The 23,495-nt window shown below is 44.7% G+C and overlaps 3 protein-coding genes across 4 annotated transcripts; all 3 read right to left on the bottom strand.

Annotated features, from left to right (window-relative positions):
• LOC8055125 (plastidal glycolate/glycerate translocator 1, chloroplastic) lies at positions 583-4,214 on the bottom strand. Its single transcript, XM_002464821.2, is given in 9 exon segments — positions 583-1,023; positions 1,128-1,257; positions 1,494-1,671; positions 1,783-1,892; positions 2,082-2,197; positions 2,284-2,548; positions 3,138-3,453; positions 3,528-3,812; positions 3,814-4,214. Coding segments are annotated over 9 exon segments (1,659 nt in total). The 5' UTR covers positions 3,922-4,214; the 3' UTR covers positions 583-872.
• On the bottom strand, positions 4,871-8,590 carry LOC8055124 (choline-phosphate cytidylyltransferase 2). The gene is made up of 8 exons (XM_002464820.2): positions 8,150-8,590; positions 7,592-7,705; positions 6,229-6,324; positions 6,095-6,137; positions 5,856-6,011; positions 5,695-5,763; positions 5,463-5,573; positions 4,871-5,318 (listed from the first exon to the last, which is right to left on the bottom strand). The coding sequence occupies exons 1-8, from the start codon at positions 8,353-8,355 to the stop codon at positions 5,223-5,225; spliced, it is 891 nt and encodes a 296-aa protein (XP_002464865.1). The 5' UTR covers positions 8,356-8,590; the 3' UTR covers positions 4,871-5,222.
• LOC8055123 (4-coumarate--CoA ligase-like 3) lies at positions 10,629-17,726 on the bottom strand. Of its 2 annotated transcripts, none has more exons than XM_021455501.1 (6): positions 16,601-17,726; positions 13,065-13,251; positions 12,519-12,670; positions 12,321-12,388; positions 12,133-12,235; positions 10,629-11,222 (listed from the first exon to the last, which is right to left on the bottom strand). In XM_021455501.1, exons 1-6 carry the CDS (start codon positions 17,657-17,659, stop codon positions 11,055-11,057), a joined length of 1,737 nt encoding a protein of 578 aa, XP_021311176.1. In that variant the 5' UTR covers positions 17,660-17,726; the 3' UTR covers positions 10,629-11,054. The 2 variants fall into 2 exon arrangements, with proteins under 2 accessions (XP_021311176.1, XP_021311179.1); XM_021455504.1 differs by having other exon boundaries at positions 12,519-12,655.

Below are 23,495 nucleotides of genomic sequence, written 5' to 3'. Positions count from 1 at the left end.
TCATATGAGTCCCTTTACAATATATTATTTACACCAACACAGATTTTGAAGGTGTGTTTAGTTTGATTATGAAATGTGGGAAAGCTGCTAAGTTGCAGGAAAGATGCATATTATTTGATTGGAACAACGGTGAAATAATAGGTCTAAAGAAAATGTCTGCAACACTCCAAAACTTAGAAGCTATTTATTTGTTATATAATCTTAAACATTAAGGTATACATGATGATCATATTTTTGGAAAAAAACCCTTAATTTTTTTAATATATTGCATTCATGCTCATGTAAATAGAAAGTGAGATTAGTACTGCCTCCATACCTATAAATAAAGTCATTTTGGACAAGGTTTGAGTCAAACTTTGGAAATATAAATCATGAATAACTTTTAAGTTGTTAAGTTTGCAAATGTGAAAACTATATGAATAGATTTGTCTTAAAAATATAAGTTGTTAAGTTTACAAGTGTCAACCTTATCGTTCTAAATCCGCGAGCGATCCGTCCACTAGCAAGCGTGCTTGTTCAACTAGATCCGGATTAATTTTTATCCAACTGCATATTGTAATCTGTCTCAAAACAAATGTCAAATTTATCAAACATTTTATATCTCTTGTTTCTAGGGAGGGAGAAATATGATATCACAAACTATCAAACAAACAATGGATCCATCTAGGCATCTACCATCCTCTAGTAGTATTATTTTATACATCCTGATTACGGAATTATTCACTTTTTTTTTCAAGCCTCTATACATAATAGATCCTAACCCAAAATGTTTTGCTTCCCCATCTTCTGAACATGACTTGTTTTACACAGGAAACGGCTTCTTTTATCTAAAAAGAATCAAACCCTCAAATTCAGATCATCATGAGCTGCTCTTAACCAGCTATGAATACCAAGCTTTGCCTCACTGCCGGAACCGAGCAAATCAGCGAGCCAAAAATTCCCGTGAGACCATAAGCAATGGCACAGAAAGGGAGTGCTTCAGGTTCCTTGGCTGACAGTGCTGCTGTCCCCAGTCCATGAGCACTACACCATCAATCAAGCAAGATTACTTTCATACAGGGCATAATCATGCTCACAAATGAAGAATTACCAAATCATGCAGAACGGCATTATATCCAGCAAATTACCTGGAAGCTGTCCCTATTCCTCTGGCAATGGGGTCGTTCAGACCAAGTTTATCCATAGCTGCTTGCACAAAATTCGCTCCAATGAGCCCGGTAAGGACAACCACGGCAGCAGTTAGTGTAGAGTTTACACCTAAACCACAAGAAACCATGAATCATCAGTGCCCCTCAGTAAAATTACTGCAAAGACACATAGCGGGAAGATTTAACACTAAGGATTAAGTCAATCACTACATGTTAGGTAAAGTAATTGACCTATGGTTAACTTGCCTGTGAATACAAGCTAGAGATATCATGATAACCCACTCTCCTCATCTCTACTATAGGAACACAATCAAATTCACAGGAGGATGGTCTGCCAAGATTTACCTTCAAAGAAAGACACTATGCTCAAAGCCAGCGCCACAGTTATACACCTTGGCAATATGGATATGGTTAATGATGGCTCTAGCCCAATCAGGCGCCCTATGACAGCAGTTGAGTACAGAGAGAATGTCGATGCAATGGCAATTGATGTGAAAATCTCTGCTGCGTGCCTCTTTACAAGCTGAAATCAGGGCTCAGGAGCATGGACAAGTTGACGATCAGATAAAAGGCACTTGCAGCGGAACAGAGCTTAATCGAAATGATGTCAGAAGATAACCATGTGCAGTAGTACCTTTCTCTGTTTGAACATTGAGAATGCAAATGATATGATCACAGACCCAAGGAAACCCATTAGTACGTCACCGGCTCCAGGATTAGAAGGCGCCTTTGTGAGGTAATCACCTGGACAACCACATTTTCTGAGAGCACAGTGATATCATGTGTATCGCACATATTATTTTTTTAAAAACAATTTGCACATAATAGTTCTATGTTACTCCAGCGCTAATGCTTTGAAGGCAACTCTTCTGAAACTAAAAATTTTTGTGATATAATTGTAGGACTATATACTAGGGTATATAGCTTATGAACCTAGCACAGCATCAAGTCCAGACCCGGAGAGGTACCCATACGCTACTGCTGCCAAATCTGCAGAAAGTGCGCAGCAGATGATTGGATGTAATACTTTCTTGACACCAGATGGTAACCTGAAAATACCAAGATCGTCAGACAAAATTGAATAACTGTTTGCATAATTTGGATCCTATTGATCGAGTTTATATAAGCATATTACCCAGAACCAACCATGTATCCCAGCACATTAGCAGCAAGCAGGAAAGGAAGGCATGTTCTTGCTGTGGTACCAAGTGCCGTGGGATTGAAATATGCAACACCAAATGATGCAACGAATATAGCAGCCCATGCCCAGATTTCCAATGTAGAAAATGGTGACTGCTTGCTCATAGGCTCTGCATCTGTAATAAGCTCTGTCTTCACAAGTTTTCTCACAGCTAACACAGTATATCCTGCAACCGCAAGGGTAGCAAACCAGCCACCAACTGAAAAAAGTGGGCAAAATCAAAACCGTATAAAAGTAGCTGTTCCAATTTAATGTTTTGCAATGAAAAATTGGACTGCAAGGTAAAACTAAATCAACGAGTTTTGCATGGACCTATTGGAATCTAATTCCTTCTGTAGCATTTATTCCATCTGCACTCATATCTCATAAGTAGCTAAACATAACACAGAAGATCCTGACAGCATATATATAGCAATGAAAAGAATTGGTAAGGTACCTCACAGTTTTAAAATTTTGTTTACTGGGGCTGCAGATTGCTAAGCTGGAGCCTGAAATCATACAGTACTGCAACATGACATGCAGTGCAGGTAATGCTTACTGGTACCGTGTGCTGCAATATCTAAGAGCAGGGTGCATCTTTCAGGTTGTAGTTCTGCAAGTCTACATAATGAGGAGAACCTCATCTAGCTTTTGCAAATGAACTGGTTCGTTTCGGAAGTGTGGGTCATAGTGTCACAATCAAGTTTAAGTTGTTCTATATCTTGTTATTATATAGATAGAAACAAACCAAATTCGCTGTGAAGAGAAACAATGACAGTAAGAAAAATGTGATCGAGAATAATACATACAAGTGATTGCAAAAATCTTGAGTCCTGAAGCCGCTGGGACATCCCTGACGGCGAGCGGCAGCACGACTAGTGTCGGGACGTAGAACAAGGGTAGCCACCTCTGGATGAACAGTGTGGCAGGCGCAAAGAAGTCCATGAACGCCTTGGCGAGAGCAGGCACGAATGTGTCCAAGACGACTAGCACTGAGAAGACACAGAACATGCCGAAGAGGGCGCTTGGGAACTTGATGGACGCGGCGACGAATGCCTGTTTGAGGAACTTGTCGGTGGCAAACACAATGCCCAGCGCCACAAGCAGATGCGCCACCCCAAGAATCTGCATATATACACGCATCGGGTTGAATTCTAGAAGAGAGGGAAAGATACGAGTTTTGATAAGAGCATTCTCACGGCGGGCAGCAGTCCTGAGGAAGCACTGGCGTCTCCGGTGCCAGCAGTGGAGTTGGGGACGATCAGGCTGCGGCCAAGGTCGGACGACGACGATCGCTGAAGCGTGGTGGCGCCATTGTCGGCTGGACCTGGACCCATGAAGCTGGTGTTGCTGCCAGGGATGCGCTTCAATGCTGCTGCTGTTGGACGGACCCGGACCCTGACCCGGACCCGGCGCGGAGAGACGGAGGAGGAAGGGGAGCAGCAAGAAGAATGGGGAGTGAGCAGTCTGCATCGGCGGCCATCGAGGAGGAAGCGTGCAGGAGCGGGCGACCGACGTGGTGCGGGGAAGGGAGGAGAGCGGGTCGTGGCGGCAACGTAAAGTGGTAATCCTAATCATGGCGGTCGCGGCCATGGAGTCGGGAATCGTTGTCCCCGCGGTGCAGAGGAAGCGGCGCCAGAGTTTGGGCTTCCCTCTTGCTGACTGATGTCCGGTTCCTCCCACGTCCGGAGCAGGCAAGGTGGCGACGGAGATTCGATTCGTCGGGATGGGAGCTACTGAACGAGCGAGCGATGGGATTAGAAATTATCGGCATGGCAGTGAGCGGGAGCGACGATGGGGTTGGGATTGAGATCGTCGGGTTGCCGAGAGCGAGACCCTCACCTCACCTGATCTCGTCCTCTTTCCTCGAACGAAAGCGACGGCAGGAGCGGCCGTTCCCCTTGCCTGCTGCGGTTGCGGGCCCTGGGCTACAAGCATTCTAAATAAAGCCAGGCCCAGTAGCGCTCTGCTCTGTGGGCCGGGCCACTCGCATAAAGCTATAAGTCGTTAGTTTTTTTGTTTTGTTTTGTTGGAAACAAGTCGTTAGTTACAAACAAGCATCGAACCAATCCTCAAAAATAAAACACCGATTCAAGGTTTTATATAGGGACGAAGGGTCTTAATAGAGAACTGCTGAAGATGTTGTTAGCCCGCTTCACTTTCTAAAATTGGTGAGTTTTAAAAGGACGAGGGGTTTTAGAAGGATACTGCTGAAGATGTTAGCCCGCTTCACTGCCTGAAATTTGTGAGCCCCAAATCATTTGAGCTGATATTTTAAAGTTGGTGGCTGTACCTCTTTTCCAGCCTTGCCCAAGAAAAAAAAAGTTCAAGATGGAAACCCTAGATGGTTAGGATATCGGTGTATGGTTCGAGACAAAGTTTTAATTTATGAGGATGATAGTTTACCCATTTATCTTTTGGCCACCAAATTTGGATGGTATATTGGTGTTTCTCAAATGGTCGTTTAGGTGCTTGGCTTTACACTTGGAATGAAGTCATGCTCGACAAACAATATCGTTACACATTCAAATGGTGTTCATGATTTATATATCAGATCACATATGTGTATATATTCATAACTATTGTGCCTTTACCATGTTATTATGGATGGAATATGATATATAGCCACGAAAGAACATCAATCTCGACAAGAAAAGGTTAATCTAACCCGTTAGATACAAAAGAAGCACGCCCACGACAATGCCCAAAACACCAAACGCCTCTCCTATAGACATTTGTATACGGGAAGACTTCACATGCACCACAAAACTAAAACGCCTCAGCAACTGCGTTGCACTCTTACAAGCATCGCATTGCATTTGATCCCCCCCAAAACCACCTCGGAAGGATGATCTGATAAGCACCCGTGCGTTTCACTGACAGCATGACCTGTTTTAGGCTGTCACCGATTCCTGCACAAGACCAGCGATTATTCCTTTGCTCAACTGTCTCCCCAGCCTCACTTGTATCTGATCCTTGATGGCAGTCTCCTGAAAACAGTAATTACAAGGGCATCAGATTGAGCTTTTGAATATTATGGACATTGACTTCTGATATAGTCAGTCACTTATCTAACTAGTTCAAAACTACATTTAGCAACACTTCACAATGTCACATTCTTACAAAAAATATACCATGTTGTGGCAGTGTTGCTCAAACTTCTCCAGGAAACCAGCAACCCAGCGGTCCGCATTAGCAAGCCATTCTTCATGATTCAAACCAGCAGTCTTTGCCACTGTTTGCAACTGCGAGATATATTTCATACAAAGCTAGATATCAGTAAAACTGATTACTTTAGTCTTCCATGATATGGGAAGTGGTATGTCTAGTTCCTCGACAAGTGATGAATCTCAAATCAACACTTACCTTCTCCTGATGCGCCTTCACAGTCTCCCGCAGTTTATTGATCTTCATATTAACTTGCAATTGTTTCTCCTAATGAAAATAATAAGAGGAAGATATGTTATTCCACAAAAACTAATTATAACTATATCCCTTCAGTATGTGCCATCAGGGAAGTGTCTAACCTTGACGTAGCTCACACCAAGATCCTTCCTCGAGTAGCCCCGTGCTAAATTCCTCATGACATACTGATTATAGTCCTTCAAGATCCTCATTATGAGATCTGAAGTAGAAACCCCGTCTGTCCTTTTTGTTTCCTTGAATTTTCCAATCTTTTTAACCTAACATATAGCCCAACAATACTTTCAGCGTGGAAAGCATACAGAAGATGTATTTAACCTTAGCTATACGAAAGAAGACTTACAAATTCATAGACATCATTTGCTGCTCCGCTAGTATCAGCATAACTGCAGTTACAAAGAAAGATGTTGTAGTTAGTTGAGCAGACTAGGAAGGCAAGGAAACATCTGAAATAGGTGTTGTGCAGGTCACACGTACGGCAGCGCATCATGAGCAACATAGTCAATCTGATGCTTATCAATAAACTCCTGTGTGAGAACCCACGGTGCATCAGGAATGACCTCATCAACCCACCTAAAGCAGAAGTCAGCAGACAAATATATGAGAGGCTATATTTAATTTAATTTAATTTAATAAATAAAAAATGTGAATGTTTGAAGACAGCAATTTGGGTGGGATTTTCATTTTTTGTTATTATGGCCAATACAAACCCCTCTTTTGAAAGGTCAAATGTTTTTTTCATGGTAAAATAAAGTGGGTTTTCGTTTTTGTTATGGCCAATAAAACCCCCTTTTTTTAAGGCCAGATATTTTTTTTTCATGGTAACATATAAGTCATTACAAAAGACTAAGCGAACTCTAAACAATGCAAAAAAGCATGACAAGAACGCATATGCAGACACTCTGGCAGTCCAGTCTGCTGAATGGAGGCTGAAATAACTAAATAGGGCAGGTATATGTTAGCATGAAAAAGAATCGAGTAGCTCCAGCTGAGAGCATAATTTGCTCAACCTCCATTCACAGCACGTAATTATACAGTATCCTCAATTCTGAGGATATGGAAAGAATGAGAAACCTAGGCTGCAAAAGGAGAGGTCTGCTCTGAGTCGTGAAGCACTCAGGCAAAAAAAAAGGGGGGAAATACAACTAGACTTGCTGTGCTGTTAGATCTTAACATACAGATAGGATAACAGGATGCATCTGGGTACAACTTTGGCAGCAAAGCAGGCAAGATTTGATGAATAAAGAATGCTCACAAATACAGCATCACACGGCACAACACAACTCCTTAATAAAATACACGTGAGGTCGTGTTCTCCGAAAAAAAAAAAAAAGAAACACGACACAACACAAGGAGATACCTACTTTCAAATTGGGCATGCTAGATAGAAATGACCCATTTGCAGTAGGGGTGCAAAGGGGTAACCTTTAGGTGCACCTCCAAACCTCTTTAGTTCAAATATTTGTACTACTTCTTAATTTTTTTAGAGAAGTAGTATAAATATTTAAACTAAAGAGGTTCAGAGGTGCACCTAATCATCACCCATTTGCACCCCTAATTTGCAGAGAACATGTTAATACTCCTACTATAATATAAAATACACGTGAGGTCGTGTTCTCCGTGAAAAAAAAAGAAACACGACACAACACAACACAAGGAGATACCTACTTTCAAATTGGGCATGCTAGGTAGAAATGACCCATTTGCAGAGAACATGTTAATACTCCTACTATAATAATCAATGATAAGGGAACGAGAAATGGTTTGTTTTTTTCTGAATCTGAATATGGTAGCACTGTAATTGTAGTATTGTAAAAGGGTGTAGTGTATATTTACTAACTTGCAGTGTCGCAGGGACTCGTATCGCTCTTCCTGTGTCATGACGGTCTTGCCCTTGTAGCGGTTGGTTAGCTCGTCGTTGCAGCATCCGACGAGGAGATAGGTGTTGGGGAACCTGCGAGCGAGGTGTCGCAAAACAAGTAAACAACACGTCAGGATTGGCGTTACCGAAATTAATTAAGTGATGAAACGCGTAGGAGTGGATGGCACGCATAGTATCAATTGCACCCAGAATTGGAATTCCAGATCCAGGCAGGCGAGGGTGACGGAGGAGGTTGAGATGTCAGCTCCGGCGGGGCGGGCGGCGTGGGTTCGACTGGCACGCGCATGGCGGAGCAGCAGATTCTAGGAGAAACAGGATACGGAAAGGGAGCGGCGAGCGCACCGCCGCCGCGGCGGCGGCGGCGGCGGCGTCCAGATCTAATCTAATCTGAGTCCGAGGCATCGGTATGGATGGATGGATCTACTAGTACAACGTAGATATCGATCGCTGTGCCATTGGGGGCGGCGATCTGCCGATGAAGAAAGGGAAGGGAGAAGGAGAGAAAGGAGAGCGTACAGCAACTTGGCCTGCTCGAGGGCGCGGGCGTGGCCGAAGTGGAAGAGATCGAAGATGCCGTCGGCGTAGACGCGCACGGGGCGGTCGTCCTCGGCCTTCCTCTTGGTGGTGGCGGTGGCGGAGCTGTTGTTGGTGCCGCTGAGGCCCGCGGAGGCGGCGGCGGGCTTGGCGCCGTGCCGCTTCTTGGCATTGGAGACGCGCGCCATCTCTCGCTGCTCGTGCTCGGTTCGGCGTCCCTTCCTCTTCCTTCCCCTTCCCAGCGCCAGCGCAGGGAAGGGAGGGCGAGGCCGCGTGCAGGCGCGCCAATAAAAAGGCGCGGATCGCTGCGGACTCGATCCATCCAGTCCAGGTGGGGCCCGGCCCTGGCCCGGGGGTAGAGAGAGTCAGCGAGTGGTGGCACCGCGGGAGCCGTGTCCACTCCACGGTGTCCGTGTCATGTGCGATGCGAGGAGGAGGAGGAAGAGGGCTCGTCGGGACGTCTCGTGTCGTGTCGTGTCGTATCCCGTAGTCGTATGTAGCCATCCCAGTGGTACGCGTATAAGGTTTCGGTGCCCGCCGTATCTGGTTGAGTCTGACCTCATGACCCGAGTCCACACGTGGAGTACTACTAGTCCGTCCGGCCGGCCAACCGTACCGATCACTCAGTACCACTCCCGTCGCACCCGAACAACCAAAACGGTGTGTGCACACACGCCTGGAGCACAAGAAGGCGGCGGCGGCGGGACAAAGGCGAGGCTGGGCATCCCGGCCCCGCCCGCCCGATCCCGCGCGCTGAAGGCACAAGGAGGCCGGATCGGATGCCGACGCGTAGCGCGCGCGCACACACACACGCGCCCGAGAGAGCACGTACAGGTACAGTACAGTACGTAGCGCCAGGCTGGGCGGGCTGCTACCGTCGCTCGCGTGGCAGCATCGCACAACCTAACGTGTCTGCTGGGCTCCACCAGCGGCACGTCAGCACGTGCACCGCTGAAGAAGAGCGCTACGACTGCTGCTGCTGCTGCGTGTGCGTAACATGCATCATCCCCACCTCAATTATAGACCTACTTCTAGTTCTACTACTACTACCCACCATTGTTCAATTATAGACCTAATAACTAATTAATTGAGTTCTCCTTCATCTTTTCGCCTTTGTTAGTTAGTTAACGAAAAAAAAGCATACTATATGTGTAGGTCGGACCGAGCATGCACAAGTACATAAAAGATCACGTGCCCTCAGAATTTGAGTTTTTTTTTTTGTCGCGCACCCTTTTCATATTCATGTTGTTTAACTTGTTAGCCTTTCATGGTAATGTCGACCGAGACCAGCATGTTTTACTCCATTCGCTTCAAAGTCTTGGGCATTTGAAACCTTGTTTATGTTTTTCAGATATTAATTAATATATGCACACAGACAGTTAAGCATGGGCGTCGAGCATACCCATGGGTATCGATCCGTAGGATGACCTAGTTCAACTACAATAAATTTGTATAACTAAATTATGAGAACATCATACGTCTAGCGCAGCGATAAGAAAGCGCAAATACAACCTATAGGTCCTGGAAAAAAACTACTACTTTTTTATTCTATTTTCAGTAAAATACTAGGTCCACTAACAGCTGTAATATTATATGTGACCGTAGATGATCTTCATCATTAGTATTTAGTGCTAGGTCGTAAATAGTAAGGGTTCATGGTTTTTTTCCTTGATCTCGAGCCTATTCATTCAGTAGAAAAGTCATAGTTAAAAGTGTTATTCGCTCATTTGTTGTGAGAGAAAAACACTGCTAAATGTAGATTTGATAAATAAGCTCAAGCGAACATGATTGTTCTACCTTTCTACATGATCAAGTTTATTTTATATCTAAATTTTTTTGTGAAACTTTTCATTTCATAAGCCACATAAACCTAAAGTATCGACATTTATGCAGTATCGCCTTTTAAAATCTGAATGCCATGTATGTAAAGAAAGAAAAAAGAAACAAATAAGGGTGAGAGGAAATAAAAACGCGTTGGTCGGTATTAGGTGAGCTGCCTTCTCCCGCTGCTGCTCATTCCTTCCCCACGCGCAGGTCGGCTGGTTGGTTTGGCCGTCACTAAATATGTGCCTAGTGCGTGCCCATCATCCGTGCCCGCCAAACAAAAGTTTAAATAAAATTACGACTACATACATCATACAAAGACGGGTCGTCATCAGATGAGATAGCAAGGCCAGCGACCAACCAACACCTGCCGCCTCTGTCCTCCCGGCTTCCCTTCCAGTTCCACTGGGTTCCAGTTCCGGCGGCAGCACAGCACATTCCCGATCATCGACCGCATATTCCTTCAGGTTTCACGGCCTTTTGCATTGCATTGCGTTGCTTGCATGTGTCTTCTCTCTAGAAAGCTAGCTTCCACGCTACTACCTCGAGAATATCATAACATGCGTGTCTTGCACCAACGAACTAACCAAGGAAACATTCCATTCCTCGTACGTAGTCGTAGACGACGTAGTATGTATGCACAAGGAATATTTTATTTTGAAAGGCAATATTTACAACTTTACAGTTAGGATTTAACCACAGTAGTTCTCCCGAAATGTCAAAGATAAAGCCATATATAGGACCAACATGGCGTGAAGCCATGTTTTGAAATATGAAGTATAATTTGGCTACCTTCTTTTCAGATTGTAGGAAAATTTGACCTTTTCTTGGTATTCTTGAACGGAAGGAACAAAGAGAAAAGAAGAAGATAAAACATCTTCCTCGGGCTTTGAATTTGGCTTAACAAGCCAACTAATCCAAACAAAAAGGTCATTGTTCATCTATATGGTTGCCCTAAGGCCCTAACCGTGATCCTAGAGCTATTCATGCCACGGCAGCTTTAAAATGAAAGCTTGAAATCGATGGCGCAGCCTGACCGATATCCTGCTTGGCTTGCCTGCAGTTACAGTCTCGAATGGCGCATGGGATTGGACTCAGAATAACTTGTTGGACCAGCAACAGCGCTAGCTGCAAGAGAGTCCTTGAGAAGCCTCCTCAGAACCTTTCCAGCCGGCGACTTGGGGATCGACTCCACGAACACCACCTTCCGCACCTTCTTATACGGGGACACCTGCACCATCACTAACTTGAGTAGAAAAAAAAAAGATTCCTCAAACTCTACTCCTACTTCATGCCAGTGATTCGATTCCAATCCCATCAGTCTAGGTATCAAGATGTATCTGACTGAGAATGTGACGCAATCAACTACAGCCTACAGGTTTACTACATTACAGTATATCAAATTCATTCAGGGTGGCCTTACTTGACAAAGTCAGTAACAATCCCTAACGCCACCTAGTTTTCCTCTGCAACTCTCTCTCTCTCTCTCTCTCTCTCTCTCTCTCTCTCTCTCTCTCTCTGAAAAGGTCTCCAAGGAATTTTCCTTTTCTCGCCCACCACTGAATTTTGCGCAGCTAGAGTATTATTGTTGTTCTTGAAGAAGCTATCGAGAGTCAACAATGGGAGGAGTGCATGCCAGCCTGATGTGTTAGGACTAGATGACGTGTAAAATTGCACAATTCTTTGGAATATAAGAAAGCTACCCCAGTATCGATTCTTTCAGGAAACGATGATATGGGGTGCCAACGCCAAATCATCTGACCTCACTCGCGGTACCAGTTAGTTACACATTGCCATCCCTACAGATGGTGCTGGTACCCTGAGAGTGATGGAGAGCGCAGCGCATGCATGATGCATGCCCGTGGAAATCTCTAGAAAGAACAGAGACAACACTGGTGTACAGGTGGGGAGCATGCACAGCAACCACAAACCACCCAACCTCAATCTTCAAACTTGCTAATATACCTGCCTCATTTTAGTTACTAGTCCTTTCTTGGTGAAAGCAACACGTATCTGTGTGTACTTAGATTTATTACACCGCTTGCCCGAAATTTGATAGCTAGGAGAGGGACGTGTTATGTATACTGTGACAACATGGCAAATTGAAGCATAAAGAACAGGGTGTTTAGTATTTTCCTTACCTGCTTGGCCACATAATCCATCACTTGAGTGCATGAAAGGCCACTTCCAGATTTCCTCACCACGAAGGCAACTGGTATCTCTCCAGCTTCTTTATCCTCAGTACTATCAGTCGAACCATAAGATTCTAAGGACTAGGCTAAAGCACAGGGCAAAATATGAAGTACACATCAGGAACGTTGAAACTCACGATGTCACAGCCACATCAACAATTCCAGGGTGTTCGATCAAAATTGCTTCCAAGTCAGCTGGAGCTATCTGACGGTCAGAAAAAAATGGAAAAACAGTTTGTTACTAGAACGAAGCTTTTTCCTCACACAATGTATACAATAACAAAAATGAGAAAATAGTGCACTTTAGCTGGGCCTGCTAAAGGAAGCCTGCATACCTGAAATCCTTTGTACTTGATCACCTCTTTCAAGCGGCCCACTATGTACAAGTACCCATCGAAATCGAAGTAAGCAATGTCACCGGTTCGCAGCCAGCCATCATTTATTGCACGTGAATCCTGATGATTCAAGTAACCTGTGATCAAACGTGCTTCAGAATCCAAACACATATGTGAAGTCTTATTAGGATTTCAGCTCACAGCATAAATAAGCACAATCAGACCAGTTTAAGTTGTATAGCAAATTAGCAATATTCTTACCATTATCTTTGAAAGAACTACTAAGCATCTGAATGCTAATTGACAATTAAACATCAGTTTAGTAGAGTGCATGCAAAATGTCACTCGCTCCGTTCCAAATTGTAAGTACCTCTGGCTTTTCTAAGTACATAGTTTTTGCTATGTACCTAGATATACATTATGTTTAGATACATAGTAAAATCTATATCTCCAAAAAATAAAGTCAGAACAACTTAAATTTGGAATGGAGTACTACTTTTTGTAATCAAGTGACAGAATAACACAGATAAACTCAAGAGAATGTACCTTTCATTATAGCTGGACCATGGAGCCAGAGCTCCCCACAAGAGCCTGGAGGCAGGCAGCAAGCAGTTTCCATATGAACAATTCTTGCATGCATGTTTGGAGCGAGGAGTCCTACTGAAGCATACTTCTTCTGCTTTGTATTGAAGCCACGAGTTCCTACAGCAGCAGATTCAGTCATGCCATAACCCTGTGAACACATTACATTGCATGATAGTGAGTATTTTTTCAGTATGAGGTTTCTCTATTTTCTAATAAAACAAGCAGTCTTTATAAAGCATTTAATGAAGTTCTGCAGAAAGAGCAAAGTTGCTGCTATGACTCAGCCGCATCACAAGCTGTACAGCCAAGGGAATCTCCTAGGACAGCAAACCATTACTCCAAAAGTTTTGTATATACAGAAAAATAAGATACAGATTCCAACCTGCCATTTTAGTTCTTCAAACATAAGCACCATTGAAAGATAGCGACATGTTAAGATGCAGTTAGTGACTTGAAGCTTTTATGTCAGTAAAGCACATTTCAGTAAGTACTAGGATTGTATAAAAGATTATAAATGAAGCCATTTCTTTTTTTTTCCGCGAATGAACCTGAGCACGTATTTCATTAAGAGAAAGGAAAGCGACCACACCCGCAGCTCAGTGGCATAAAGTACAGTGAGGTTTATTATACTTAAGAAAACGAAAAAAAAAATTACTGGCTATGGCTAGTATCCAGATTACACATTGAAACCAGCTAGAGCAACAAGCGACCTCAACCTATGGCATCCTACTTGAATCCACAATCTGGCCTCATCCTTGATCTTCAGTACCAAAGTGATAGTTGAACACTGAACTGCTGGTTTCTTTCCTTCCAAAGTAACCAAATCACTAGGAGCACAAGGCAATCGAACCATTGCACCCCGACTTATCAACCTGTTTCCTACTCTGAAACCACCAAGTAGCAAGTCTGCTATTGGAATCCTGCATCACTGCTTTACAGGCCTAGTGGTTGTAGGGTTGATTGAGATTGAGAACCATACTTCCCTGCTAAAAGCCAGCCAAAAAGTAGGCGATTTAGGGATTCCCCATATGCTTGAATTTGTTGTAAATCTTTGTTTTCTTAGGTTTTTTCAAGAAAAAAAGTAAAATCTTTTCCCTTTGCTAGTAGAAAGGAAGGTCAAGTTATCCATATTTTGTGTGTATTCATGAATGGGAATGGGCCGACTCAACCCCGTGGCCTCAAGGCTAATTTTTAGGATTCATGAGTCAATACATTTTGCCTAAAGGCTATGGTCTCACTAGTCCATTGGTAGCATGAGTCGGCCCAAATATTTTTTCTGCTACCATGAGCCATGTGTATTATCAACACCTCTAGAAAAGATGAGATAAAAGATTCAAAAGTATCATGGTAACACATTAAGGCTATTAGCAATACATCAAATTAAATAAGTTTGCAAGTGAACTACGATTTTAATTTTATCTGTTTTCACTTTCAAGTATGATATTTCTCGATCCACTTCCAAGTATAGACTTGCTTAAAAGTTTTGACTAATCATGTTTATTTGGAAAAAAAAATGAAGAGGGTCAACAAATTTTTAAAAATGGATTGTATGTGACGATTGGATAGAGACATCTTACCCTATTGACCCATTTTAGACATTGAGGTTGGCTGGCCCCTATGACCCATTGACCTCGCGTTTGTGGGTTGGGTCAACTATCCATGGGTCAACCCCATTCGCATCCCTATGTGTATTAGTGTTACCCTGATACTTGTGTCCTATTTTTTTTTTTTTTTTTTGGTTTGCCAAATCAGAGAACCTACACCAGTGCTAGTGGCATTTGGCATTGTGCAAAAAGAAACTTGCTGAATCAAACAGCATATACACCTGTGTTGGACTTAATATATTGCCATGTCCCTCATTGTCCCAGTGAGGTGACAGGTGATCTGGGCGTCAGGCATGCTCAACTAGGAAGGTCAACTTAGGCCTTGTTTAGTTCCCTATGCGAAAAAAATTTGGTCACTGTAGCACTTTCGTTTGTATTTGACAATTATTATCCAACCATAAACTAACTAGACTCAAAAGATTCGTCTCACAAATTACAGGCAAACTGTGCAATTAGTTAATTTTTTATCTATATTTAATGCTCCATACATGTGCCACAAGATTTGATGTGATAGGAAATCTTGAAAAGTTTTTGGTTTTTGGGTGGAACTAAACAAGGCCTTAATAATTCTAAACAAGGCATGGAATCATATTTTGAGAGTTTATTAGTGTTACCCATATACTAGTGTCCTTGTTTTAGTAAAATTAGACACCATACAAGCGTAGATTCCAGGTGGCATTTGGTATCATGCATAAAGAACCTGCTTGTCAAACGCTGCACCCGCCAACTCAAGTCGATTTCCATATTTTAGCACGTCCTTGGGCATGCCCAAATAGGAAGGTTAACTTTAAAATTCTGAACAAGGCACATGACCATTATAAGATCGTGCAGATAGTGATTGTAGAATCCAGATTCTAGATTGAAAAAAGTGAGATATGTTTAAATCCCTGACTTCTAAACAGAGATTATTAGTAGAGTGGAGGTGGATAGTTAGATTCTTGTAATTTGGTGTCTAAAATCCACTTGTTTACATCTCATTTTCATTCTTACAATTTTTAGGAGAACCAAACAAGGCCTTAGTGTTACCTAGACATTCATATCCTTTTTTTTCGTTTGCTGAATCAGACAACCTACACCCACATCAGATTCCTAGTGGCATTTGACATTGTCCACATGAACTTGTTGAGTCAGGTTCTATTTGGTTTAGATGTGTAAAAGCTGTTTGTGAGCTATGTGTTGTAAAACAACTATGAAAATACTGCTGGCTAATTTTTTTGTGAGAGAAAAACATTGCTGAATTGCTGACAGATTCGACTGATAAGCTCAAACGAACAATGCGCTCCTCTTTTATCTCCCTTCGAACAGTTGTCAAATGTTTCTCTATTTCCACCCATTTGGAAAAGCAGAAAGTTGATTCAAAAATAGGATCCAAGATGCTGCGAAAATTGTACTAGGCGAAAGCAACTGTTTCTAGAAAAGCAGTTTCTAGGTCCACTAATAGAGGCACTTCCTAAAAACTGAACAGCCTCAAAGACCCTACACGGGCACCTCAGACACTTGCACCACTGACTCCGACACCTGTACTCATGAGCATGTAACACCTGTCGAATATGCACACTTGTCTTCAGCTAGTTGACACTTGTCTTCACCTATCTGCCACTATTAAAATAATTGCATGGTTACCTACTGTTAAGTAACTGGGAAAAACTGAACATGTTTTCTCCTATTAGAAGACTATTCAGATTTCAGAGCAGGGCATATAATTGAGTAGATGGAACTTTTTCTCCTATACAAAAATTGATTCCTAGATTTGTGCGCAGCTCTGTTCCGTACTCTAGTACCAAAGCAGAGTCGTCCCCATCAAGCATAAGCATAACCAACTTGGGCAAGGTAGGGACGAACGAAAACAAACAAATGAAATGACTGTGGGTGCGGTAGGCACTAGGCAGGCACCTGAATGAAATCGACGTGGGGGAAAGCCTTGACAAAGTCGTCGATGAGCCTGCCGCTGGACGGCGCTGCACCGGTGGACACCTGCACCAAGGATTCCAACGGCATTGCCGCTGGCTTGGTGGCGTGCACCAGAGCCGCCATGATGGGCGGAACGACCGGGAAGTGCGTGACCTTGAATCTGTGGATGGCCTTAACGGCGTCGCCCGCGTCGAACCTCTTCATGACGACCACCGTGGAACCGAGCGAGAGCAGGCCCACGGCGAAGAGCGCGAGTCCGTAGACGTGGAACATGGGCAGCGCCGCCAGGTAGACATTGTCACAAGCAGGTGCGGCGTACTGCGAGGCCTCGAAGCGCACGAAGAGCTCGACCGTGGCGATGAGGTTGCGGTGCGTGAGCACGACGCCCTTGCTCCGGCCGCCCGTCCCCGACGAGTAGAGGATGGCGGCCGCGTCGTCCTGTCCCACCGGAGGGGCCATCAGTGGCTCGGAATCGAACAGCAGCAACTCGCGGAAGGGCGCGAACTCGGGGGCGCCGTCGTCCCCGAGGTGGTGGAAGGCGTCGGGGACGAGGACGACCGGGACGCGCAACGGCGGGAGCTTCCCGACGTTGTCGGGCGCGGCGAACACGAGGGCGGGGCTGGTGTCCCGAACCCTGGCGGCGATCTCGGCGGGGGCGCTGGACGGGCTCATGGTGGTGGCGACGGACCCGGCGGCGAGGACGGCGAGGAACGCGACGGGGAAGGCGACGGAGTTGGGCAGGGCGAGGAGCACGACATCGCCCCCGCGGAGGCCCCCGCGGCGGCGGAGGCCCGCCGCGAGGGCGGAGACGAGGCGGCGGAGGTCGGCGCGGGAGAGGGCCTCGGCGGTGGCGGCGTCGAGGAGGGCCGGGGCGTCGGGGCGGGCGGCGGGCAGGCGGGCGAAGATGTGCGGGACGAGGGAGAGGGAAGGGTCGGAGGGGAGAGCCACCGGAGGGTGCGTGCTGGCGTACACGCCGGTGGCGGCGGAGTAGAAGGTGGCGGCGGCATTGGCGGGTCCGGAGGCCGCCACGGCGTCCTGCATTGTCACTGCAGATTTTGTGGATGGCTCCCCTGGTCCTCTCGTGTCACTCTTGGTCTTGGACTCTTTACTTCACTGGCTCTGGTCTCTGGACGGACGAGTATAATATAAAGTACTGATGCGATTCGGCGGCTGCGATGTGCCGATGCGATGCCGGTACCCTCCAGGCTCCAGCTCCAGTGGATCAAGGCGACGGCGTCAAGCTTCGGGAATCGTTTGCTTCATGCAACAGATTTAATTTGTAAAATGCCAGGTCGGCGCCCGAAAAGAAAAAACTGGCACCAGCAAACACATGGCCACGCTGATCTGCGGATCTTCCAACACATGATGGATCTGCTTCATTTTTTTTTGGAGAAACCTTCTGCTCCATGTGTTGTTCATGCAACTTGTTGCTATATTATGTGTTGTTGGTCCCAAAAGGAAAACATTTTTTCCCCGATTACACAGCACAAGGATAACTCGTATCCATAGATGTTTCATCGTCGATAACTTCGCCTACCACTAATAGTACAATGTTATTAAATCATAAAGGCTCTTGTAACCACTAAGCTTCGCCACTTTAATAAAAGCTACTCTATTGACCCCTGCCACTCGTATATTAAAAAAAATCACTTTGATCTGCTACTCTCGGTCAGCAATCTGTTGATGCACGAATTTGGCTCCGGTTACAAAGCACAGAATAACCAATTTTGACATCTGAAATAGTTTGGTTAGTAGGATAGTTTTAACGCTCAACTAGAATGATGGATCAATTCAGCTTCTGTTAATTTTTTGCCAACTATTAGCTATAAAGATTGCTGCTAGAATCAGTTATACGAACCTACTTATACTACAAGTGCGCAATAATGTTTTAACATTTTCTTTGGGTTTGGATAAGTAGGTTTGTATCGAATACTCCATCCGTCTTGAAATAAAGTGCATTAGAGCATCTCCAACAGTTTTGCATTTGAGGTTTGTATTCTTGTAATTTGCTAAAATTATCGAAATGAGGTATCCAATAGTTTTGCATTTGTGTTTTGCAATTTGGCAACTTGGCAATTGAGGGAGAAAACTTAGCATAAATGCAAGGCCACGAGCCGCTTGGCAAAGGTCGATCGAGCGCTCCTCCCGCACATGGGGACTCTTCGCGCATGGTGACTGAAAGAGCATCTAGGCCCCTAGTGATTTCGGTGATTAATGACAATGGTTGGTTACTATGACTAACGTATGTTTTGCAGAGGCAAAGTCATAGGTAAGGTCATGGTAATAGGTACTCGATGGACAGGGACGTACATGCCTACTTAATAGTGGAAATCGTTTCGGTTTTCAAAGGATGGATGGACATCGTCAAGACTAGACTAGGTCTAAGTGCCATATGGTGAAGAAGGGCACTTAGAGTAGTTTAGGACTTTGTTTTCCTTTGACCGTACTATTAAGAGGGGCTTTGATCTAGTAGCTTGACTTAGGCAAGGCTTTAGGTTTAGGTGTGGTGCACACTTGGTAAACTTAGCACTAGGCAGCTCAGAGATAGTCCTTAGATCGAGAGAAACCAACTTCGTTTTGGAGCGATCCCGTTTCGACGAAGTTAGGGTGCCCAAGGGGGCAGCGGACGCTGCACCGGACGCTCTGTGAGTGCGTCCGGTGAGGTCCTTAGCTGTTGAGAGTTCGGGTGCCTTAAGGTTAGGCACCGGACGCTGGCACCGGACTCACCGGGCAGCGTCCGGTCCCACACCCAGGGAGGTTGTAATCTTCCCATGAGCACCGGACGCTAGCACCGGACGCACCGGGTAGCGTCTGATCCCATACTCAGGGAGTTTGTAAAACTCCTCGGCGCACCGGACGGTGCCACCGGACGCTAAGAGTTAACGTCCGGTGACCTGTCAGACGCAGGTACATTTAGCCGTTGTGGAACACCGGACGCTCGGTGCAGAGCGTCCGGTGCAACATTAACAGCGTCCGGTGACCCCGTTTTCAGTGGAAAACGGTTGGCTGACCTTTGGACTTTGTGGGGAGTATTTATACTCCTCCACATCGTCCATGAGAAGTCTCTTGCCCATTTGAACATCAGAGAAGCTTGTTGTGGAGCAAGAGCCTAGAGAGGATTGAGATTTAAGTGATTTCTTGAGACAATCCTTCTCTAGTGAATTCCAAGAGTCAAGTGTGCATCCACCACTCTCTAGGGCCTTGTTTGGGTCAAGTGAGAGTTCTTTGCTTGTTACTCTTGGTGATCGCCATCACCTAGACGGTTCGGTGGTGATTGGAGGCACGAAGACCGCCCGGAGTTCTTGTGGGTGGCTCGTGTCAAGCTTGTGAGCGGTTTTGGGCGATTCACCGCGACAGAGTGTCAAAGAATCAGCCCGTAGAGAGCACTTGGTCCTTGCGCGGACCAAAGGGGAGCAAGACCCTTGCGCGGGTGCTCCAACGAAGACTAGTGGAGAGTGGCGACTCTCCGATACCTCGGCAAAACATCACCGAGCACCTTCTTCCACTACTCCTTTACATTCTAGCATTTACTTTGTGCTTTTACATTCTTAGACTTGCCTTGCTAGAATAGGATTGGAACTAGGCTGCAAAACTTTTATCCGGTAGCTCTCTAGGTCACTTTAGACACAAGGGGTTGAATTAGAGCTTATAGGTTGCTTAAATTTTTAGAGAAGCCCAATTCACCCCCCCTCTTGGGCATCTTGATCCTTTCAATTGGTATCGAAGCCTAGTGCTAATTATTTAGGCTTCACCGCCTAGAGAAAGTTGTCTAACGGGGATGGACCGCCACCCATGTTCGATGGGGTTGACTTCTCGTATTGAAAAATACGGATGGAGTCATACCTTGAGGCATGCGATGTAAAGTGCCTAAAAGCTGCGACCGAAGGGTTTACCCCTCCAGAAAAGGACACCGCTCTTACTCCACACGAGCAAGAAAACGAGAAGTGGAATGGGAAGGCCAAAAACCACATCTTTAGAGGCCTTTGCAAAGAGGTGTTCAACCGCGTTCGGAGCCACAAAACCGCCAATGCTCTTTGGAAGGAACTTTGTGCGCTCCATGAGGGATCAAAGAGTGAACGCGAGGAACGCTATCACTTGGTGATGAACAAGCTTAATACATTTGAGATGCTTCCCAAAGAAAATGCTAATGAAATGTATTCTCGCTTGAATGTCATTGTAGAGGAGCTAAATGGACTTGGGCTCACTCAAATGAGTGCGGCGAATGTCACAAGGAAGATACTATGTGTGCTTCCCATTGAGAAATATGGGCACATAGTAATGGTGCTTCATCAAGGATATCTCTCCACCGCTACACCAACCGCCATATTGGGGAAGATCAATGCTCATGAGATGCATATGCACATGAACCCCCAAGATGGCTCCTCATCGGCCAAGAAGTAGAAGAAGGACTTGGCCCTCAAAGCTTCTCACAAGGGCAAAGCCAAGAAGATTGAAGTTGAGTCATCAACTTCAAGTGATGATGATGCATCCATTGCCCTCATGGTGAGAAGAACCACCAAGATGTTGAAGAAGCTCAACAAGAATTGAGTCAACTTTGACTCCAAGAAGAAGAAGTTCTTCACAAGTAGCAAGAGAAAGTCCATCTCTGAGATGGATTGCTACAATTGTGGTGAGCTTGGCCATCTTGCTCATCAATGTCCAAAGCCCAAGAAGGACAAATACAAGAAGAAGAACAAAGAGTAAGATGATTCAAGTGATGATGAGAAGAATGACAAGAAGCAATACAAGAAGAAAGGTGGCAAGAAGAAGGAGCACTACAAGAAGAAGAATGGCAAGGCTTACATTGTTGGTGATTGGCTCACCGACATTGAGAGCTCTAGTGGTGACTCCTCCGGCAATGAGAGTGATGATGAGAAGGTTGCCGTCATTGCCATCAATGCTCCATCACCATCATCTTCACCACCATCTACATCCTCTACACATCTATGCCTCATGGCTAAGGGTGACCGGAAGGTACAAAGTGAGGATGAGAGTAGTGAAAGTGATAGTGAATACGAATCACCTTCTTATGATGAACTTGTAAAATTGCTTAACAAGTACACAAAAGTCATAAGAAAATCTAGAAGTGAAAATGAAAAGCTTGAACTTGAAAATGAAACACTTCTAGCAAAGCTTAAGTCTAGAGATGAGCTTAGAGACCAAAATGAGATCATGACCACTAAGCTCAAGGAGCTCAAACTCTCTTTAAAAGAGCACAAATAAAAACATGATAAACTTGAGAGTGTTCATGATGAGCTTATCACTAGATATAGAGCAATGAAAAAAGAGCTAACAACTCTAAAAGCAAACTATGACAACCTTGAGATAGCATATGAACTTGCAATTGATGAAACACATGTTGCTACTAACCATGTTGCTAAGCTTGATGTAGCCACATCTTGTGATGACTTACTTGTGGAGAGCACAAGCAAATGTGTTGATTGCAAGGGCAAGAAAGTGGTAGTGGCCGAGAGCTATGAGGACACTATCAAGCTCAAGGATGAAATTGTCATGCTCAAGAAAGAGTTGCAAGAGCAAGCCAAGCACAAGACCATTGTAATTGAGTCACTTGATCAAGACAAGAAGCTTGCATATGAGAACAAGTTGCTCAAAGAAGAAAACCAATATCTCAAGCTTGGGTTGATGTATGACAAGCAAGAAGAAGATGAGACATTCATCTTGGATGAGTTAGCTAGCAACAATGACCCAATCATCAAGAAGCTAACTCAAGAAAATAGCAAGCTCAATAAAGAGAAGGAACATCTAACCATGGGGTTAGCAAAGTTCACAAAAGGGAAGGACCTTCAAAGTGAGCTTTTCATGAACATCGTTATGAAGATGGACAAGAGTGGGATTGGCTACAAAGCTCATCAAACAAAGCTCATCAAGTCGCTAGCCAATCATGATCAACCAAGCAAGCTAAAGCCAAAGAGATGCTTTGAGTGTGGTCAAGAAGGACACTTTGCTCATGAGTGTATGGCACCACTACCACCACCCTTGCCCAAGCATGCAAGACCATTTGCCTTCAATGCTCACTACATTGTAAGGAAAGACAAGAGTGGCAAGGTCAAGGTTAGCTTCATGGGGCAGCCCAACAAGCAAAGGCCAAAGAAAATTTGGGTGCCAAAGCAACTAATAGAGAAGGTCAAGGGCCCTAAGCAAATGTGGGTCCCTAAATCTCAAGCTTGATCTCTTGTGTGTAGGTGAACTACAAGACCGGTGGATCACATTGGGTAATTGATAGTGGTTGCACTCAACATATGACCGGAGATCCCCGAATGTTCACCTCTCTTGATGAAGACATTGACAACCAAGAGAAGATCACATTTGGTGATAATTCAAAAGGCAAGGTCAAGGGACTAGGAAAGGTTGCTATTTCAAATGACAACTCCATCACCAATGTGCTCTATGTGCAATCATTGAGTTTCAACTTGCTCTCGGTTGGACAACTTTGTGATCTTGGATTTGAATGCCTATTCAAGAAGAAGGAAGTAATTGTGACCAAGGAAGATGACAATGAAGTGATATTCAAAGGCTTCTGACACAACAACTTATATGTAGTTGATTTCTCATCCGATGAAGTTGATGTCAAGACTTGCTTATTCACCAAGACTTCACTTGGGTGGTTGTGGCATAGAAGGTTAGCACATGTTGGAATGGGCACACTCAAGAAGTTGATGAAGAAAGAATTGATTAGAGGCTTGAAGGATGTAACATTTGAAAAAGACAAGCTTTGTAGTGCATGTCAAGTGGGCAAGCAAGTTGCAAACACTCATCCAACCAAGGCCTATCTCTCTACTTCAAGAGTGCTTGAGCTACTTCACATGGATCTATTTGGACCAACCACATATGCTAGTCTTGGAGGCAACAAATATTG

Source organism: Sorghum bicolor, chromosome 1, assembly GCF_000003195.3.
Source record: "Sorghum bicolor cultivar BTx623 chromosome 1, Sorghum_bicolor_NCBIv3, whole genome shotgun sequence".
NCBI classification, from domain to species: domain Eukaryota; kingdom Viridiplantae; phylum Streptophyta; class Magnoliopsida; order Poales; family Poaceae; genus Sorghum; species Sorghum bicolor.
This window is presented reverse-complemented; position numbering and strand designations above follow the sequence as displayed.